Source organism: Gossypium hirsutum, chromosome A09 (assembly GCF_007990345.1).
Source record: "Gossypium hirsutum isolate 1008001.06 chromosome A09, Gossypium_hirsutum_v2.1, whole genome shotgun sequence".
Classification (NCBI taxonomy): Eukaryota; Viridiplantae; Streptophyta; class Magnoliopsida; order Malvales; family Malvaceae; genus Gossypium; species Gossypium hirsutum.
Window position 1 is genome coordinate 71,653,004 of NC_053432.1, and position 16,019 is coordinate 71,669,022.

Sequence of the window (16,019 nt, forward strand, 5' to 3'; positions counted from 1 at the left end):
AACCACACCTTTAGCTTGTTTCTTGAAATTTATTTGTAATAGACAAGCTAAGAGTTTCATCAAAGCTGATTTATTGGGATTATAGGAGGTGTGTTTTTCTGGGAACATATCTTTGGAGTTGAATGCTAACAAGAAGAGATTGAAGTTAATCTATTTAAGTGAATGCTTTAAGTTGAACTCTGCAAATTGTGAAAGAAAGAGGTTTCTTGAGTTCATCCTTTTCATTTGTAGGTTGTATCGTTTAATAATAGAGATAAGAGATGGGTTGAGATGAGTAAGCCCATAGTGGTGAGAAATAAAAGGCGAAGCCCACTCTTGGGATGTCGTGTACTTGGGATTCGGATCAATTTGACTAGGAACGGATCACAGAGACTGAGAGTGAAGACACCCACCCAATCAACCTTGTGAAAATGGCGACACCCCAATTCCTATCATCCTTCCGGTACTCCGACAGTCTAACAGTCGTAGCTATCTCCTTTTGCACTGCCATTGTCTGCGAAGCCATCTCATGGCTCTTAATCTACCGCACCAACTCTTACAAATCCCTCAAATCCTCTATCGACAAAGCCGCCAAGAAACTCGAAATCATGAAAACCGACCAAAACCCTAGCAAGTTATCCACCAAAAAATCCAAAACCAAGAAGATCGACCGTGTCGAAACCAGCCTCAAAGAATCCAGCCGTGACCTTTCCTTATTCAAGTTCAAATCTGGGGCTGTCGTCGCCCTCGTTTTGATCGTCGTTTTTGGCTTCTTGAATTCTCTTTTCGAAGGCAAAGTTGTCGCCAAATTGCCCTTTAAGCCCATCGGGATCGTGATGAAGATGAGTCATAGAGGATTAAAAGGGGACGATTCTACCGATTGCTCCATGGTCTTTCTCTACTTCTTGTGTTCCATCAGTATAAGGACTAATTTGCAGAAGTTTTTGGGGTTTTCGCCGCCGCGAGGTGCTGCTGGCGCTGGGTTGTTCCCAATGCCTGATCCCAAGACTAATTGAGTCTTCTTTTCAGGGATTAAGGATCTGGGTATGTGTTTTTCCTTTTTTATAATTTAGCTACTGTTTGAGAATCAAGAATTTAGGTAATGGATATTTGGAGTTTTGGGCTTTTATGTGATAGTTGGTGACGACAACTGGTTTTATATTTTAAATCATTGTTTTCTAATTTTGATTATTGTTAACTTTTATAAGTTCCGGTGTTTGAATTCTAGTTTGGAATAATCATTGCTTGATTGTCATCTTTCTCTAATCTATCGAGTAATTATGTTCTAGTGAAAGTTTGCAGTGGATGTTCATCCAATTCCTTATTGGAACTCCCATGAATTGAATGTCTGGCACGCATCATACAATTCATACAATCTATGTAATGGTAATCTGACCTCTTAACTCAATCATTTCATAATCTTGACTATTTTCTGGAAACAGATAAACTCACTCTTTCATGTTACTACTAAACAAGACATGATATGCTTACTGAACTTTGAAAAATAAGGTTTAGAGTTTGCATGATCTTTGAAATAAGGTGTTCAGTTTTATAAAGTGGTTGGTTGAGTCTACAGTCTCGTGTTGCATAATGTATATATCGTGGCCAGTTTCTTCTGCTCTAAGTTCAGTTCGATGCTGGAATTGTGTGTGAATGAATTGAAACCGGGATTCATTCATGAAACCAATCAAGTCGATGAGCGAGTGGCTTCTGTCTTTGTCTTTCTTAGTACTCCGGGATTTTTAACAGTGTATTGCAATTCACTCTTGTAGCCACTTAAGAGTGCTTTGGAATTATATTTGTGTGTACGGGTGGGTAACCTTTTAAGGTTTAGTACTTTTACAAACTTCAGTTTGGTGTATGAGAAGTTTGAAAGCTGTAGGCTAATCCAAATTTTCCTAGTTATGAATTCTTCAGCCTTTCATTGCCCCTAATGTTTATCCCGGATTCTACCACTTTAGCCTATTTGGATCGTTTAAGTTGAGAAAGAGTGAAATCACATGTTTACTAAAAACCTATCTTGCTTCGAATATGATTGTCAGGTGCTTGTGTTTTTAGACGTTTGACATGTCAATTGCAATCCAATTTTTTTTTTCTTTTTTATAAACAATTGCATTGAGCTTTAAGACAAGGATTGTGGAAGAGAGAAGGCTACGGGTCTGATAACTCTCTTTTAAAATATATATATATCATATACAGAGACATGATATACAGTAGGAATGATAAACAAGATATTACAAAATGATATTATTCAAAAGAGGAGACAAACGAGCTGACAATAATCACAATATTGGAAGAAATAATAAAGATGTATCATCTTAAACAAATCGTTAAAAATTGCATAAATTGCATCCTAGTTCCACCATCATTATATTAACCTAATCTAATGATGAGCTTTGGATAATCAAGAAATCATTCTCAAAAGTATTCGGCTTTAGTTTGAAATTATTCGCAGCAATGGTGGGTCTCAAAATACTCGATTCAGCCCTAGTTAGAGTGAGCTTGGCATAATCGTACACAGTACGAGGAACATGATTTGGATTTGTAGCAATTGCGGGAAGTAGTTGATTATTCTAATTATCACCTATTTCCTCAGTAATAATAACACCTTTTTCGTCAACTATTTTTTGTCAACTTTGCCTTATTCTTTACAATTTCTACGAGCTGTACTCTCAATTTCACTGTCAAATAATAATGGTCTTGACGGTTTTTTTTAGTCATAAATTAAAGGAGCTTGACAAAAGTAAATAAAAGAAAAATTAGAAAATAAAAATTAAACTAAAAATAAAATAAAAATTATAATAGAAATAAAAATGGCTAAATTAATAAAATTCGAGTGTTCTTAATATTTTAGTCCTCGACAACAGTACCAAAAACTTGATGGTTACTAAACTAACTATAAATATGACTAAGTCAATTGCACCTATCGAACAATAGTATAATTATGATGAGTAAGGAATACCGTATCCACGAAAACTAAAAGTACTAGTAAATACCCTTTTTTTATTATTTAGCTGACAAATTGTAGTGATTGTTTTTAATCTAAATTTACTAATCTAATTTATCGCAGCAGAGAATGAAATAAGAAAATAATCAAAGATAACCAATAAGATAAACAACACCTAGGAAAGAATCCATCTAAACTTTACCTATTATTATGAATCTGAATTAAACGATTTATTCACTTGTATCTTGATCCGTAAAAATCTCTAAATTATGTTAATATCTCTTTCGAGAGTAAGAACAACTGACTCTAGGTTGATTAATTGAAATTTCTTTCTAATTAAAATCTCTATTATCGCATTAACTCGATCTATGGATTCTTCTATTAGATTTGACTCTAATCCGGTAAATTTATTTCGTCTTATTTCTAGGATTGCATGTAACTTCACTAAATTATGCTAGACCTACTCTTAAATAGGAACTTTTGCTCCACTGAAATAAGCACATTAAACACGAATTAATATCCCAATAATATTAAAAGCGAAATAAGCATACATAATTGAGAACAAGAATCAAGTATTTATCGCGTAAAAATAGAAATTAAATAATAAGATACAAAAATTAAATAATAAGATTCATCATAGGTTTCATCCTCATTAGGTATTTAGAGAATTCAGTTCATAGTACTGAATAAAAACATCTCAAAGTTAGGATAACCACAAAATATAAAGAAACTCAATAAAACTTCGAAAAAATTAAATGGAGATCTTTGATCTTGAGGGAGATCCGTTTCCGAATTAATTTCGATGGTGTTCTTCAAGTGTTTTTTCGATCTTCTCTGATTGTCCCCTTATGTCTTCTTCGAATTGGTATTTATAGACTTTAGAATGCTCAGAAAGTCTAAAAATTTGATTTTTTTGCGTATTTGGGAAGCAGGTGCGGTATTGACACGGGCTGGCTCATGGGCCTGTGGCTAGCCCGTGTGGAAATATCCAGGCTGTGTGGATCCTGAAAATAGCTCTTTTTATCCGATTTTAGCTCGTCAATGCGTAAAAAAAAAAAATTCAAAAGCATATAATAGAACATCTATACGTTGATAAACTGGTTATAACCAAAATTAAAAATCGTTGCAACGTAAATAGAAAAAAAAATCAGTTCAAGAATATAAAATAGACAACGCATAAGTTGATAAACTCGTTGCAAATTATACCATAGGTAATATACACAATAAACAAAAAATATATATATGTATATATATAATAGAACGCGATGGGTAATTTGCAAGTTCATTTTCTAGATAAGCTTCTCTTTGCTTTGATTGTTCAACCTTTCTTTGTACCTCAGCTTCACATTGATCCTTCCCTAGAAAAGCAGCTTCATACGAAAGCTCTCTCTCTTTACTCATCGCCAGTTCTCTCTTTAAATAAGAGGATGATCCAACTTGGTCATGTCGTTTGGTCAGACTCTCTTCGACCGTTCCGTAGTGTACTTGTTCGACGTTGTGTGGGAGGATTATTTGCTGCAGCGAGTTCTGCCATTAGTCTCTCGTTATGATTCATTAGTTTAGCAACTTCTTTTAACAATTTCTTAAGCCCCACAGCAGCAACTGAGGCTAGTCCCTTGGCATATGAACTCTCTTCTGCCAGTTTATGGTTCCGCAACTCTAGCTGGTATTTTGACTCAGTTAGTACCAGAACTTTGTGCTTCAGTTCCTCAATCTCGGTCACCTGATTGAGCAAAATAAGGAAATTAGCTATACCATTTACTGAAATGAAAGTGAAATCAGTAAAAAGTAAACCCATAACAAAACTGATGCTAGGCTAATCATAAGTGCTAATGTCGCTGTGATGTATAATCTGGGAATAAAAACATAAAGACTGCATACAGTTGCTTGTATGTTTGTCGAGACACATAGAAACAAGATGTAGACAAATTTTAAGTCATCAAAATGGAGCAGAGCATGGGGACAAGTGCAAATGACTGAATTGTGTGCGTTTGCATGCTTGGCCTTAAAAAGATAGCAACGCTCGAGTAAGGTACCATATGAGCACCATATCTGAGTATTTAAATTAAAGCACCTGTGTTTTTATAAGCAAATCGCTACTAATCTCTTTTGGTGCTGCAACTTCTTTTTCCACCTACAGGCCATTCATTTCAGCGAATTGTTGGGAATATGAAGCTTTAGAACGGACATTTTGTGATTCTAGTGCATCAGAGAGCTGCTGCTTTAAGGATGCAACTATTTCTTGCAATCCTTCACATTAAAAAATCTGGTAAAAGTGTGAAGTTAGAACGGAACCCAAAAAGAGATGCTACTTGCAAGGCATGAGTGTGGGAAAATTATTATTTAAAACCATAGGTTGAGTAGGTATATCTGCCTTCCGGTTAAGCTTGTTCTTGAATTATTCGATTGTCTGCAGCTTTAATCTGGAAACAGAATTAATAATAGACTCATAAGAGAAAACCAGACGAAGCAAAGGGACAAATGGAAAAAGGTTTGAGGAATGTTATAAACAATTCTTTCTTCCTTCGACTCCTGTATTTCAACTTGGCAATGAAGCAAGTTCTATAGATTCCTATACTATAAAATGTAGGAACTTGTGAGCTGAGTCCACAGTTAGGTTACTAGAACATTGTATAACCAAATTTAATGTGATTGAGGCTTTGTTTAACAATGTTTTTTAAAAGTGTTTTTTTTCTCTAGAAGTATTTTTTTGGGGAGAAGTTAAAATTTTCAGCTTCTCCAAAAAGTGTTTTTGGGCCAATTTTTGGTTTGAGAGAAACACTTTTTTTTTCTAAAAAAGCAGCCTGTTTAGGAATGATTTTCTCTCAAAAGTGTTTTTCTATCGCAAAAGTACTTTTTAGAAGCAATACTAAAGATACCCTCACTCAAATTCACTTATTATACAATGTAGAGACTTGTGAATCACTTGAAACATATATGGAAGCATACATTACCTCAAGTTTAAAGGATTTCTCATTTAATTGCGCCACCAAATCAGCAATAGTAGACTGTGGCATACATATATGGAAAGATCTTAAATTTTTGGAAGAAAAAGGCAAAAAATGATTAAGGGCCATAAATGAGAATCTGCTGAATATCTCCAAACTTTTAATTCTTACTTTGTCAGCAAAGTTCTTAATTTATTGTTATGTAGCTAGAAATTACAGATTCGTGCTATAGTTTTTTTTTCCTTATGTGTGCGTGCTCTCTTTTACAAACAAAGATAAATTCAAAAAACATGTAATTCTCAGTTACCATTAGCAAAAAAAAAAAAAAAAAATTCGTTTCTACTTAAAATTTTCTCCTCTTTTTGGTGCTTTCAAATTTGTTATGAATAATTCAATATATTACAAATTTGACAAATGCATCAAGAGTTTACAAAAAAATTTAAATATTCATTAATCAAATTACTAATGATAACAAAGTTCAGCATAGAAATGTCTAAGTAAATTTTAGTTTCAACTTAAAATTTCTCACAAACAACACATGATTGAGAAAAAATTAAAATAAAAAACAACCAGCATTAACATTAATCTTTTAAAATATTGAAAAGTTATAATTACTTAAATTTTGGTTTTATTGAACTTCCATTCTATGGGCTGATGAAGGTGATAAACCATAATATATATTTTTATCCCATGCTTGGTATATTTTTGGATGATTTATCATAAAATTTAGTGAATTTGATGCTCCTAAACCTTTAAATTCATGTTTTATGCTTAGGTGAGCATAGGAAGGTGAAAAGAGTAAGAAACGGGCCAAAAACAGACAAAATGAGCTTATCTCAGTATTTCACACGGCCTAGGCACTTCCACATGGGTAAACCACACGCCCGTATGAGGCACACGGGCAAACCACACGTCCGTGTAAGGCACACAGGCAGACCACACGTTCGTGTGTCATGACCGTGCCCCTGTCGAACCCAAGTTTAATTCTACTCGAAAAAGGCTAATTTGGAGGGTTTTGAAGAATTCCAAAGTCTACATAAACACCCTAGAAGAGGATTAAAAAGGACACGCAGAGTAGAAAGAAAAAAATACTCGAAGAACAGCAATCGAAATCAGCTAGGAAGTAGGATCTCCTTCAAGACTAAAGATCTCCATTCAAATTCCTTAGAAGTTCTTTGGGTTTCTTTATGTTTTGTTGTTGTCCCAATTTTGAGATGTTTTCCTCTATTGTTATGAACTAATTTCCCTAAATACCTAGGGAAGTTGAAACTTAAGGCGGATCTTATTACTATTTGAATTATATGATAAATAATTGTTCTTATTCTTAATTGTGAGATTTAATCCTTGTTTTAATATTTCTAGATATTAATTCAAGTTTTGATGTGCTTATTCAGTGAAGCAAAAATCCCTGTTTAAGAGTAGGTCCTCCATAATTAAGCGGAGTTGCATGCAATCCTAGAGATAGGACGACATAAATCTGTCGGATTAGAGTCAAATCTAATAAGGGAGTCCATAAAATGAGTTAATGCGACAATAGGGGTTTTAATGAGAAAGAGATTTCAGTTAATCAATCTAGAGTCAGTTGTTTTTAGTCTCGAGAGAGATAATAACATAAATCAAGGATTTCTACGGATTAAGTCAAGTGAAAAAATCGTCTAATTCAGAAGTAATAAGTAAAGTCTAGCTGGATTTTTCCTTGGGTATTGTCTTATCCATCGATTTTCCAAAAGTATTTTCCAACTTTAATCTCTGTCGTGTTCTTATTAAATTAGATAATTAGTCTTAGTTTAAAAACATACTTTTAATTTTTAAGCTAGATAATAAAAAGATAGTAATTACTAGTACTTTTAGTTCTTGTGGATACGATATTTCCGATATCACCATAACTATACTACTGTTCGATAGGCGCGCTTGCCTTAGTCGAATTTTTAGTTAGTTTAGCGACCATCAAGTTTTTGGCGCCGTTGCCGGGGACTAAGATATTAGGAACACTTAATTTTTATTACTTTAGCCATTTTTATTTTTATTGCAATTCAATTTTGTTTTATTTTTACTAATTTTTATTTTATTTGTTTATGACAGATTTTTATAGTTTATGACTAGGAAAAATCTGTCAGGACCCCTACTTTTTGATAGTGAAATTGAAAGCACAGCTCGTAGAAATCGTAGAGAAATAAAGCGAAGTTTACAGTATATAGAGGAAGAGCACGAGGACGACACCATTAATACCGAGGAGATGGCTAAAAATCAAAATAATCTGCTGCCTCTTGTTGTTGCCGCAAATCCAGTAAATTAGAATCCTGCTCCTCGTACTATGTATGATTATGCTAAGCCTACTTTAATAGGAACTGAATCAAGTATTGTTCGACCTGCTGTTGCTGCAAATAATTTTGAACTAAAACCTAACACTATTCAAATGATACAACAGTTTGTTCAGTTTGATGGTTTGCAGGACGAGGATCCAAACATTAATTTAGCAAATTTTCTGGAATTCTGCAACACCTTTAAGATTAATGACATTTCTAATGATGTCATTCGCCTTCGATTGTTTCCTTTTTCATTAAAGAATAAGGCTAAATAGTGGTTGAATTCGTTACCACGAGGGTCAATCACTACTTGGGAACAAATGACCGAAAAATTCTTACGTAAATATTTCTTGCTAGCTAAAACGGCTAAATTGAGGAATGATATCTCTTCTTTTGTACAGATGGATTTAGAAACTCTTTATGATGCATGGGAGAGATACAAGGACTTATTGAGAAGGTGCCCTCACTATGGGTTACCTATATGGCTACAGGTTTAGACATTTTACAATAGTGTGAACCCCTCAACAAGGAAACTGATTGATGCAGCCGCCGGTGGAACTTTAAACAACAAAACACTAGACGAGGTTTATGAATTTATTGAAGAGATGTCACCGAATAACTATCAGTGGCAAGTCATGCGAACAAAACCAACGAAATCAACCGGTGTTTTTAACCTAGATGAGGTCACCATGTTATCAAATCAGGTAGAACTCTTAAATAAAAAGATTGATGGTTTGTATGGTTCTACTCAGGTACATCCAGTGATGTAGTGCAATACAAATGGAGGAGGGATAAATAATCCAGAATGCCTAGCCTACGACCATAGTGCTATTAACGAACAAGTCAACTATATGGGTAATAATCCTCGACCTCAAAATAATCCTTATAGTAACACTTACAATGCAGGTTGGAGGGACCATCCCAACTTTTCTTGGGGTGGTCAAGGCAATCAAAGACCACAAAACTCTTCAGGCTTCCAACGGCCTTACCAGCAGGAAAAGAAGCCGAATCTTGGGGAGATGCCGAAGAAATTCATCTCGGTGTCAGAAACACGTTTCTAAAACACCAAAACAATGCTTAAAAATTAGCAAGCATCGATTCAAGGTCTTGAGACTCAAATAGGTCAGCTTGCTAAGCTGATCTCAGAAAGACCACAAGGTAGCTTGCCCAGCAACACTGAGGCTAACCCAAAAGAGTAGCTTCATGCGATTACCGTTCAATATGAAGAAGGGTTAGTTGAGTCCACACCAGAACCAAGGCAAGAAACTATGGTAAGCCAAAATAAGGTGGATGAAAGCTAGCATAAACAAAAATCGGTAAGCAGAGAATACACACCTTGCGTGCCCTACCTAAAGCGACAAAAAAAGACCGCATAGACGAACAATTCGGTAAATTTCTTAACATCTTAAAAAAGTTATATATTAACTTACCATTTATTGAAGCTCTTTTGCAGATGCCCAATTCAGTGAAATTATTAAAGGAGCTCCTCGCAAACAAATGAAAGTTAGATGATTTGTCGCATATGGAATTAAATGCAGTTTGCTCAGCAATTCTACAAAATAAACTCCGCAATAAGTTAAAGGATCCAGGGAGTTTTACTATTCCTTTTTTAATCTGTAGTTTAAATGTTGATAATGCTTTAGCCGATTTAGGGGCAAGTATAAATGTCATGCCCTATAAAATGTTTAGACAACTAGGTATTGAGAAACCTAAACAAACTAGGATGAGCATACAACTGGCAGATAAAACTATTAGATTACCTCGAGGTATTGTTAAGGATGTACTTGTTAAGATTGATAAATTCATATTCCCAGTAGACTTTGTTGTTTTAGACATGGAAGAGGACAGTGACGTTCCTTTAATTTTAGGACGACCTTTTTTAGCGACTGTTAAGACTATTATTAATGTTGGTACAGGTGAACTGACACTTCGTGCAGGTGATGAAATGGTTATTCTTCAGGCTCGGGATTCAATTGAGATACCAAGTAATGAAGACAACCTTATAAATCTGGTTAATGAGACTAATCATGTGATTTAACCTTTCTTGCAGGAAAAATTTTTGAGTAACATAAATGAGCCATGTTTTAGTTCATTCACTAATAATGGAACCATCCATGAACGACGAATGCTACAGATAGATGAACTAGACGAATGACAGACTCATGGCAAGGAGGAGCAAAAACAACACCATGACGAATTCAATGAGAGGACCAATCAATTTAAGGTTGGGGACCAAGTCTGGCTAGATAAAAAAGACCCTCGAATTACCACTAGGGGTTAATCGTAGAGGTAGGCTTTTCATGGCATGAGTGGGTTAATCCTAAGTGCCTTAATCATTTTGACATATCAAATCAAATGGTGTAGTCTTGACATGCATAATCAAGCAAGTTTTAGAATAACAGTTCAATACTGACGCACTCAAATCAATAATAAAAGTGAGCATGAAAGAATTAATAGATGCTCAAAAATCTCACAAGAATTATGGCTTTTTGATGTTTAAAACTTGTGAATTCCAACTCAAAGTAATACCTAAACTTTGGGGAAACAACCTAATCTTTTAAATTCTTAAAAATCAACTTATCATGCTTGATTCTCTAATGTCTTAAAGTTTAAACAATCAATGCATAAATGCCTATGTTTTAATTCAAGATATATCAATCAAAATCATAAATCAATCAAAATTATCCTAAATATGATATGAGAGCTTTTCAAGAGAACAAGGCAGTCATTCAGGGATTTTTCTAATAATGAAATGAATACCTCCCCCTACACTTAAGATGTACATTGCCCTCAATGTACAAAGATAGATATATAGAAAAGAATGTCAAAATAAGATAGGGAGAGAAGTGAAACTTCCTGAGTGATGAATGAATTTCCTTGAACTAGAGTTTCAGAGAATAATCGGCATGAGGTTGGAGGAGGATACTCCGGCAGTGGTAAAGGTTCATCAGTCCATAAGTCCTGCGCCAAAAGAATATTATATCTGAAATTGGTTACGGTCGTGGTCGAGCAGGACATAACAGTCGTGGAGAACCTTTCCCAGTGGAGTGACGAGTCCTTGAGTAGTAGTGTGCTTTGGAGCTTTTTATAACTGAGATAGCATCAGGAATTCTTTTAGAAAGTATATAAGGAAGAATGATTACTCGGTAGGAAATAGCTGAAATTCAAAATTGTTAATTAAAAATTATAAATCCTAATAAAAATAAGATGAAAGAATAATAAAAATTAGTTTTAAAATAAAATAAAAGTAAAAACATAAAATAATAAATAAAAGTTTTTAAACATCTTTATCGCTAGATGGTTCGCGAGGTAGGGGTGGCGATGAGATGTGGAAGTGCTGACAGATCTGCTGTAAAGTAGCATCAATGTTGTCAAATTGTTGAAAACACTGCTGCTCGAATCAAGTGAGACGCTCAGAAATGTCAGCATATGAAGCCGCCGCATGAACTGGACGACAGAGTGGTGGTGGCTGAGACGGTGGGTCCTCGTGTTGTGGGGGACATCATCAGTAATGTTCTCGGGGGCCTCCTCTTCTGTAGATTGGGCGAGACAATATTGAAGAGGGTAGGTTCCTCGGCACATTTCGATCATCTTCATGCTAAGTATGCTCGAGATGCCTTGTGGAGACATCTGGACAATGAGGGTCAAGGATGATTCTTGGGCCGCAATGCAGAGGAGCCCGAAGTGTCGAGCCAATCGAATAACATAGGGGCCAATAGAGATGACCCCCTTCTTATGCCGCTCCGTCTGGTGTTGAATGGCAAGGGCATTGAAATAGGCAAGGTCGATGACGTGCCCGTACGACATACACCATAGAAAGTAGGCGTCGTGAGTGTTGATGACTCCAGTGCTCTCTCACCTTCCTGTAATCGTGTGAGCCAAAATGGTGTGTAGGTACCTCAAAAATGGAGGGAGAACCGATACCTTGGAGCGCCTAGGATTGTAGGTGGCTGAACCTAGTACTAGTGCATCCCAGCACCGTGAAGGAGAATGATGGATATGGCAGTTGAGAGCATGTAAGTCATTCTCCTCCTTGAATTCCTTCATATATAAGCCCAGTGCAGTACCGAATTTTGGGACGCTTAGCTGGCGGACTGATCCGCTTAGGCAAAATTAGACCGTGCTGGGATTATCGTAGTTCGTCATTACAGTCTAAAAATGAAATGTTGAACATAGTTCCATCGTGAGTTCGAGATATGTTGGCTCGATGATCCCAAAGAAAAGCTCCCAAGGGTCAGTGGTTAGGAGGGCCCGAATCACATCATCCAACTAAACTTGTCTTACTGTAGCCCAGTCGATGTAGCGGCCGCAATTAAAGGTCGGGCCCGGAGTATTTGGAAAAGTTCTTCTTAGGGCCCGATGGGGAACCTCAGGAATAGGTGACGAATTTTCGCATAGGACCCGAGGAAGATGACGCTCCCTTCCCTTTCTTTGAAGTAGGGATAATGACATTTTTACCACGTGAAGATGACATGGTACCTGTAATTGGAATCATCAATTCTCTTGATAAGTAGACAGGGTAAAATATGACTAAATTCGAGGAAGAAAATCCATAAATATGTTCAACCACAACTACTAAGTTTAACTAAAACAATAATTTCAATGGCATACTTTTGTGGCATTAGCATGGTATATAAGTAAAAATGGCAAAGAATGGAATGCAACATACTATATGAATGAACAAAAATGTCAACACAAGAGGCATGAATATTTCAACTATCCTAACCATGAATATTCACTTCTAACTAATCAAATGGAGTAGAGAAATCATGTAATGAGTAAGAATTTGAACATGAAAAAGATGATAACTTGTTCTGTAAATAAAATTTGAGTGATAGAAAGATGAACATGCTCGTGTTCCCAAATTTCATCCCGTGTGTTTCCCGAATTTTGAATTTGGGCACATCTGACAATTGATCCACTCCCGTATTCCTTGGGCGTGTAGGTGCACATGGCAGTGTCGCACGACCGTGCCTGACTTCGTTCACTTTTCCCACACCCGTGTATGTAGGCCCACGCCCGTGGTAATTTAACAGGTTCGACCACAGGTGCTAGACACGGGGGTGTCGCACGCCCGTGTTAATTTGACAGTTTCAGCCACAGTTTCAAGGCACGGGCGTGTCGCACTCTCGTGTTGTTTTGGCAGTTTCGCTCACGACCATGTCGCACGACTGTGGCGATTTATCATAGCCCGTTTTAGGGAAATCTTTTCCCTATTTTCATACGGCCCTAAGCACGCCCGTGTTCTTGGCCGTGTCTATGTGGAAAACCTGTATTCAAGAGCTCTGTTAGTAAGTTAGGTGTTAAACACTAAAATTAAAAGAAGTTAATACAGTTAGTGCTCGGGTTGCCTCCCGAGAAGCGCTCATTTATAGTCTAAGCTCGACTTACCTCTCCATTGAATGGTCATGGTGGTTCGAGGAGTTTATACTCCTCATTCTTGCTATTATTCTCATCAAAATAAGGTTTTAGATGGGTGTTGTTTACCTTAAAAGTGCCGAACTTGGGATGACTTACCTCGACTGTACCGAATGGGAAAATGCTAAGTATCGTAAGAGGGATTTCTTCATTTGGTTTGGTAGTGACAATGTGGGGATCTGCGACATCTAATAATACTTTATCTCCAACCTTAAGTTGATTTGGGAAGATATTGAGCCCGTTCTGGCGTAGTTTTGGTTTATCGTGTGTTCTCGGTTTATGCATCCGCCATTCATCTAGATCCTTGATTTGTAGCCTTCGATCTTCATGAATAGGTCCTCTGCTACTGCTTGAGAATGGCTCTTGTACTTCCTTCAGACCCATTTCCTGCAAAGTAGGTTGCACCATATTGTCAGTTTTAGTAGAATGGTTTAGACGATCACCTTCAATTTCCGATGTGTTGCCAGAATTGCGAGCTTGAAAGATGATTGTTTTGTCTCCCACACAGAGTGTGAGCTCACCTGTGCCAATATCAATAATCATTTTAGCAGTTGCTAAAAAGGGCCGTCCTAAAATCAAATGAGTATTGCTATCCTCCTCTATGTCTAGAACAATGAAGTCAACGGGAAATATAAATTTATCGATTTTAATTAGCACATTTTCAATAATAGCCCTAGGAAATCTTATAGTTTTATCTGCTAATTGAATGCTCATCCTAGTCTGTTTGGGTTTCCCAAGACCTAATTGTTTGAACATTTTGTAGGGTATAACGTTAATACTAGCCCTTAAATCAGCTAATGCATTATTAACATCTAAACTACCAATTAAGCAAGGAATCGTAAAACTCCCTGGATCTTTTAGTTTGTTGGGTAGTTTATTCTGTACAATAGCTGAGCAAACTCGTTTAGCTTAACATGCTATGCCTCATCCAACTTCCGCTTATTTGTTAAAAGCTCCTTTAAAAATTTCATTGCGTTTGGCATCTGCGATAGAGCTTTAATAAACGTTAAGTTAATATGTAATTTTTTTAAAAGTTTAAGGAATTTACCAAATTGTTCATCTGAGCGGTTTTTCCTTGTCGTGTTGAGGTATGGCACACGAGGTTTATATTCGACATTTACTGATTTGTTTTTATTATAACCTACCTCACCTTGACCTCTGCTCACCACAGTTTCTTGTCTCGATTCTAGCTCAGGCTCAACGAATCCTTCTTCATCTTGAACATTAATTGCGTTGAGTTGTTCCTTTGGGTTGGGTTCAGTATTACTTGGCAAGCTACCTTGTGGTCGTTCGGAGATTAGTTTGGAAAGCTGGCCTATCTGAGTTTTGAGCCCTTAGATTGACGCTTGTTGATTTTTAATTGCTGTCTCGGTGTTCTGGAAACGGGTTTCTGACACTGAGATAGATTTAAACAACATCTCTTCAAGGTTCGGTTTCTTTTCCTATTGATAGGGTGGTTGTTGAAAACCCGGAAGATGTTGTGGTCTTTGATTTCCTTGACCGTCCCACGAGAAATTGGGATGGTTTCTCCAACCTGCATTATAAGTGTTACTATATGGGTTATTTTGGGATCTAAAGTTATTGTTACCCATATATTGAACTTGTTCCTCCTCGATGCTAGGGTTGAAGGGCTGATACTCTGTGCATGCTCCTCCTCTATTCGTCTCGCACCTTATTACTGGATGTACCTGAGTAGAACCAAGTAAACCATCAATCTTTTTATTTAGAAGTTCTACCTGGTTTGACAGCATCCGAATCGACGTTATAAACGCCTGCTATTTTAGTTGGCTTATTCCTCATGACTTGCCACTGAAATTTATTCAGTGACATTTCTTCAATAAATTCGTAAGCCTCTTCAGGTGTTTTGTTGTTGATGGTTCCCCTGGCTGCTGCATCAATTATTTGCCTTGTCGAGGGGTTCACACCATTATAGAATGTTTGAACTTGCAACCATAGAGGTAATCCATGGTGAGGACACCTTCGCAATAGGTCCTTGTATCTCTCCCATGCATCGTAAAGAGTTTCTAAGTCCATCTGCACAAACGAAGAGATATCATTACGTAATTTGGCTGTTTTAGCCGGTGGAAAATATTTTAATAAAAATTTTTCTGTCATTTGTTCCCAAGTAGTAATTGACCCTCGTGGTAACGAGTTCAACCACTGTTTAGCTTTGTTCCTCAATGAAAAAGGGAATAACTGAAGACAAATGGCATCGTCAGAAACGCCAGTAATTTTAAATGTATCTCAGAATTCTAAGAAATTTGCCAAGTGAGTGTTTGGATCCTCATCCTACAAACCATCAAACTAAACAAATTGCTGTATTATTTGAATAGTGTTAGGTTTTAGTTCAAAATTATTTGCAGCAATAGCAGGCCTAACTATACTTGACTCAGTTCCTGTTAAAGTAGGTTTAGCATAATC

At 36.5% G+C, this 16,019-nt stretch overlaps 1 protein-coding gene, 1 long non-coding RNA gene and 2 other non-coding genes across 5 annotated transcripts; 2 read left to right on the forward strand and 2 right to left on the reverse strand.

Moving 5' to 3' along the window:
* Positions 1–11: 11 nt before the first annotated feature.
* Positions 12–1,245, forward strand: LOC107889492 (calcium load-activated calcium channel). Its single transcript, XM_041076618.1, has one exon. The coding sequence runs from the start codon at positions 411–413 to the stop codon at positions 993–995; it is 585 nt and encodes a 194-aa protein (XP_040932552.1). The 5' UTR covers positions 12–410; the 3' UTR covers positions 996–1,245.
* Positions 1,246–3,997: 2,752 nt separating this feature from the next.
* On the reverse strand, positions 3,998–10,587 carry LOC121206173 (uncharacterized). 2 transcript variants are annotated; one of them, XR_005901177.1, is made up of 3 exons: positions 9,611–10,587; positions 5,001–5,934; positions 3,998–4,649 (listed from the first exon to the last, which is right to left on the reverse strand). It is a non-coding gene; the product is annotated as an uncharacterized lncRNA (long non-coding RNA). The 2 variants fall into 2 exon arrangements; XR_005901176.1 differs by lacking the exon at positions 9,611–10,587 and having other exon boundaries at positions 5,001–6,654.
* Positions 8,549–8,655, reverse strand: LOC121207265 (small nucleolar RNA R71). Its single transcript, XR_005902356.1, has one exon. It is a non-coding gene; the product is annotated as a small nucleolar RNA R71 (small nucleolar RNA).
* A 4,971-nt stretch (positions 10,588–15,558) lies between the features above and the next one.
* LOC121206822 (small nucleolar RNA R71) lies at positions 15,559–15,664 on the forward strand. The gene has a single exon (XR_005901995.1). It is a non-coding gene; the product is annotated as a small nucleolar RNA R71 (small nucleolar RNA).
* The last annotated feature ends 355 nt before the right edge of the window (positions 15,665–16,019 follow it).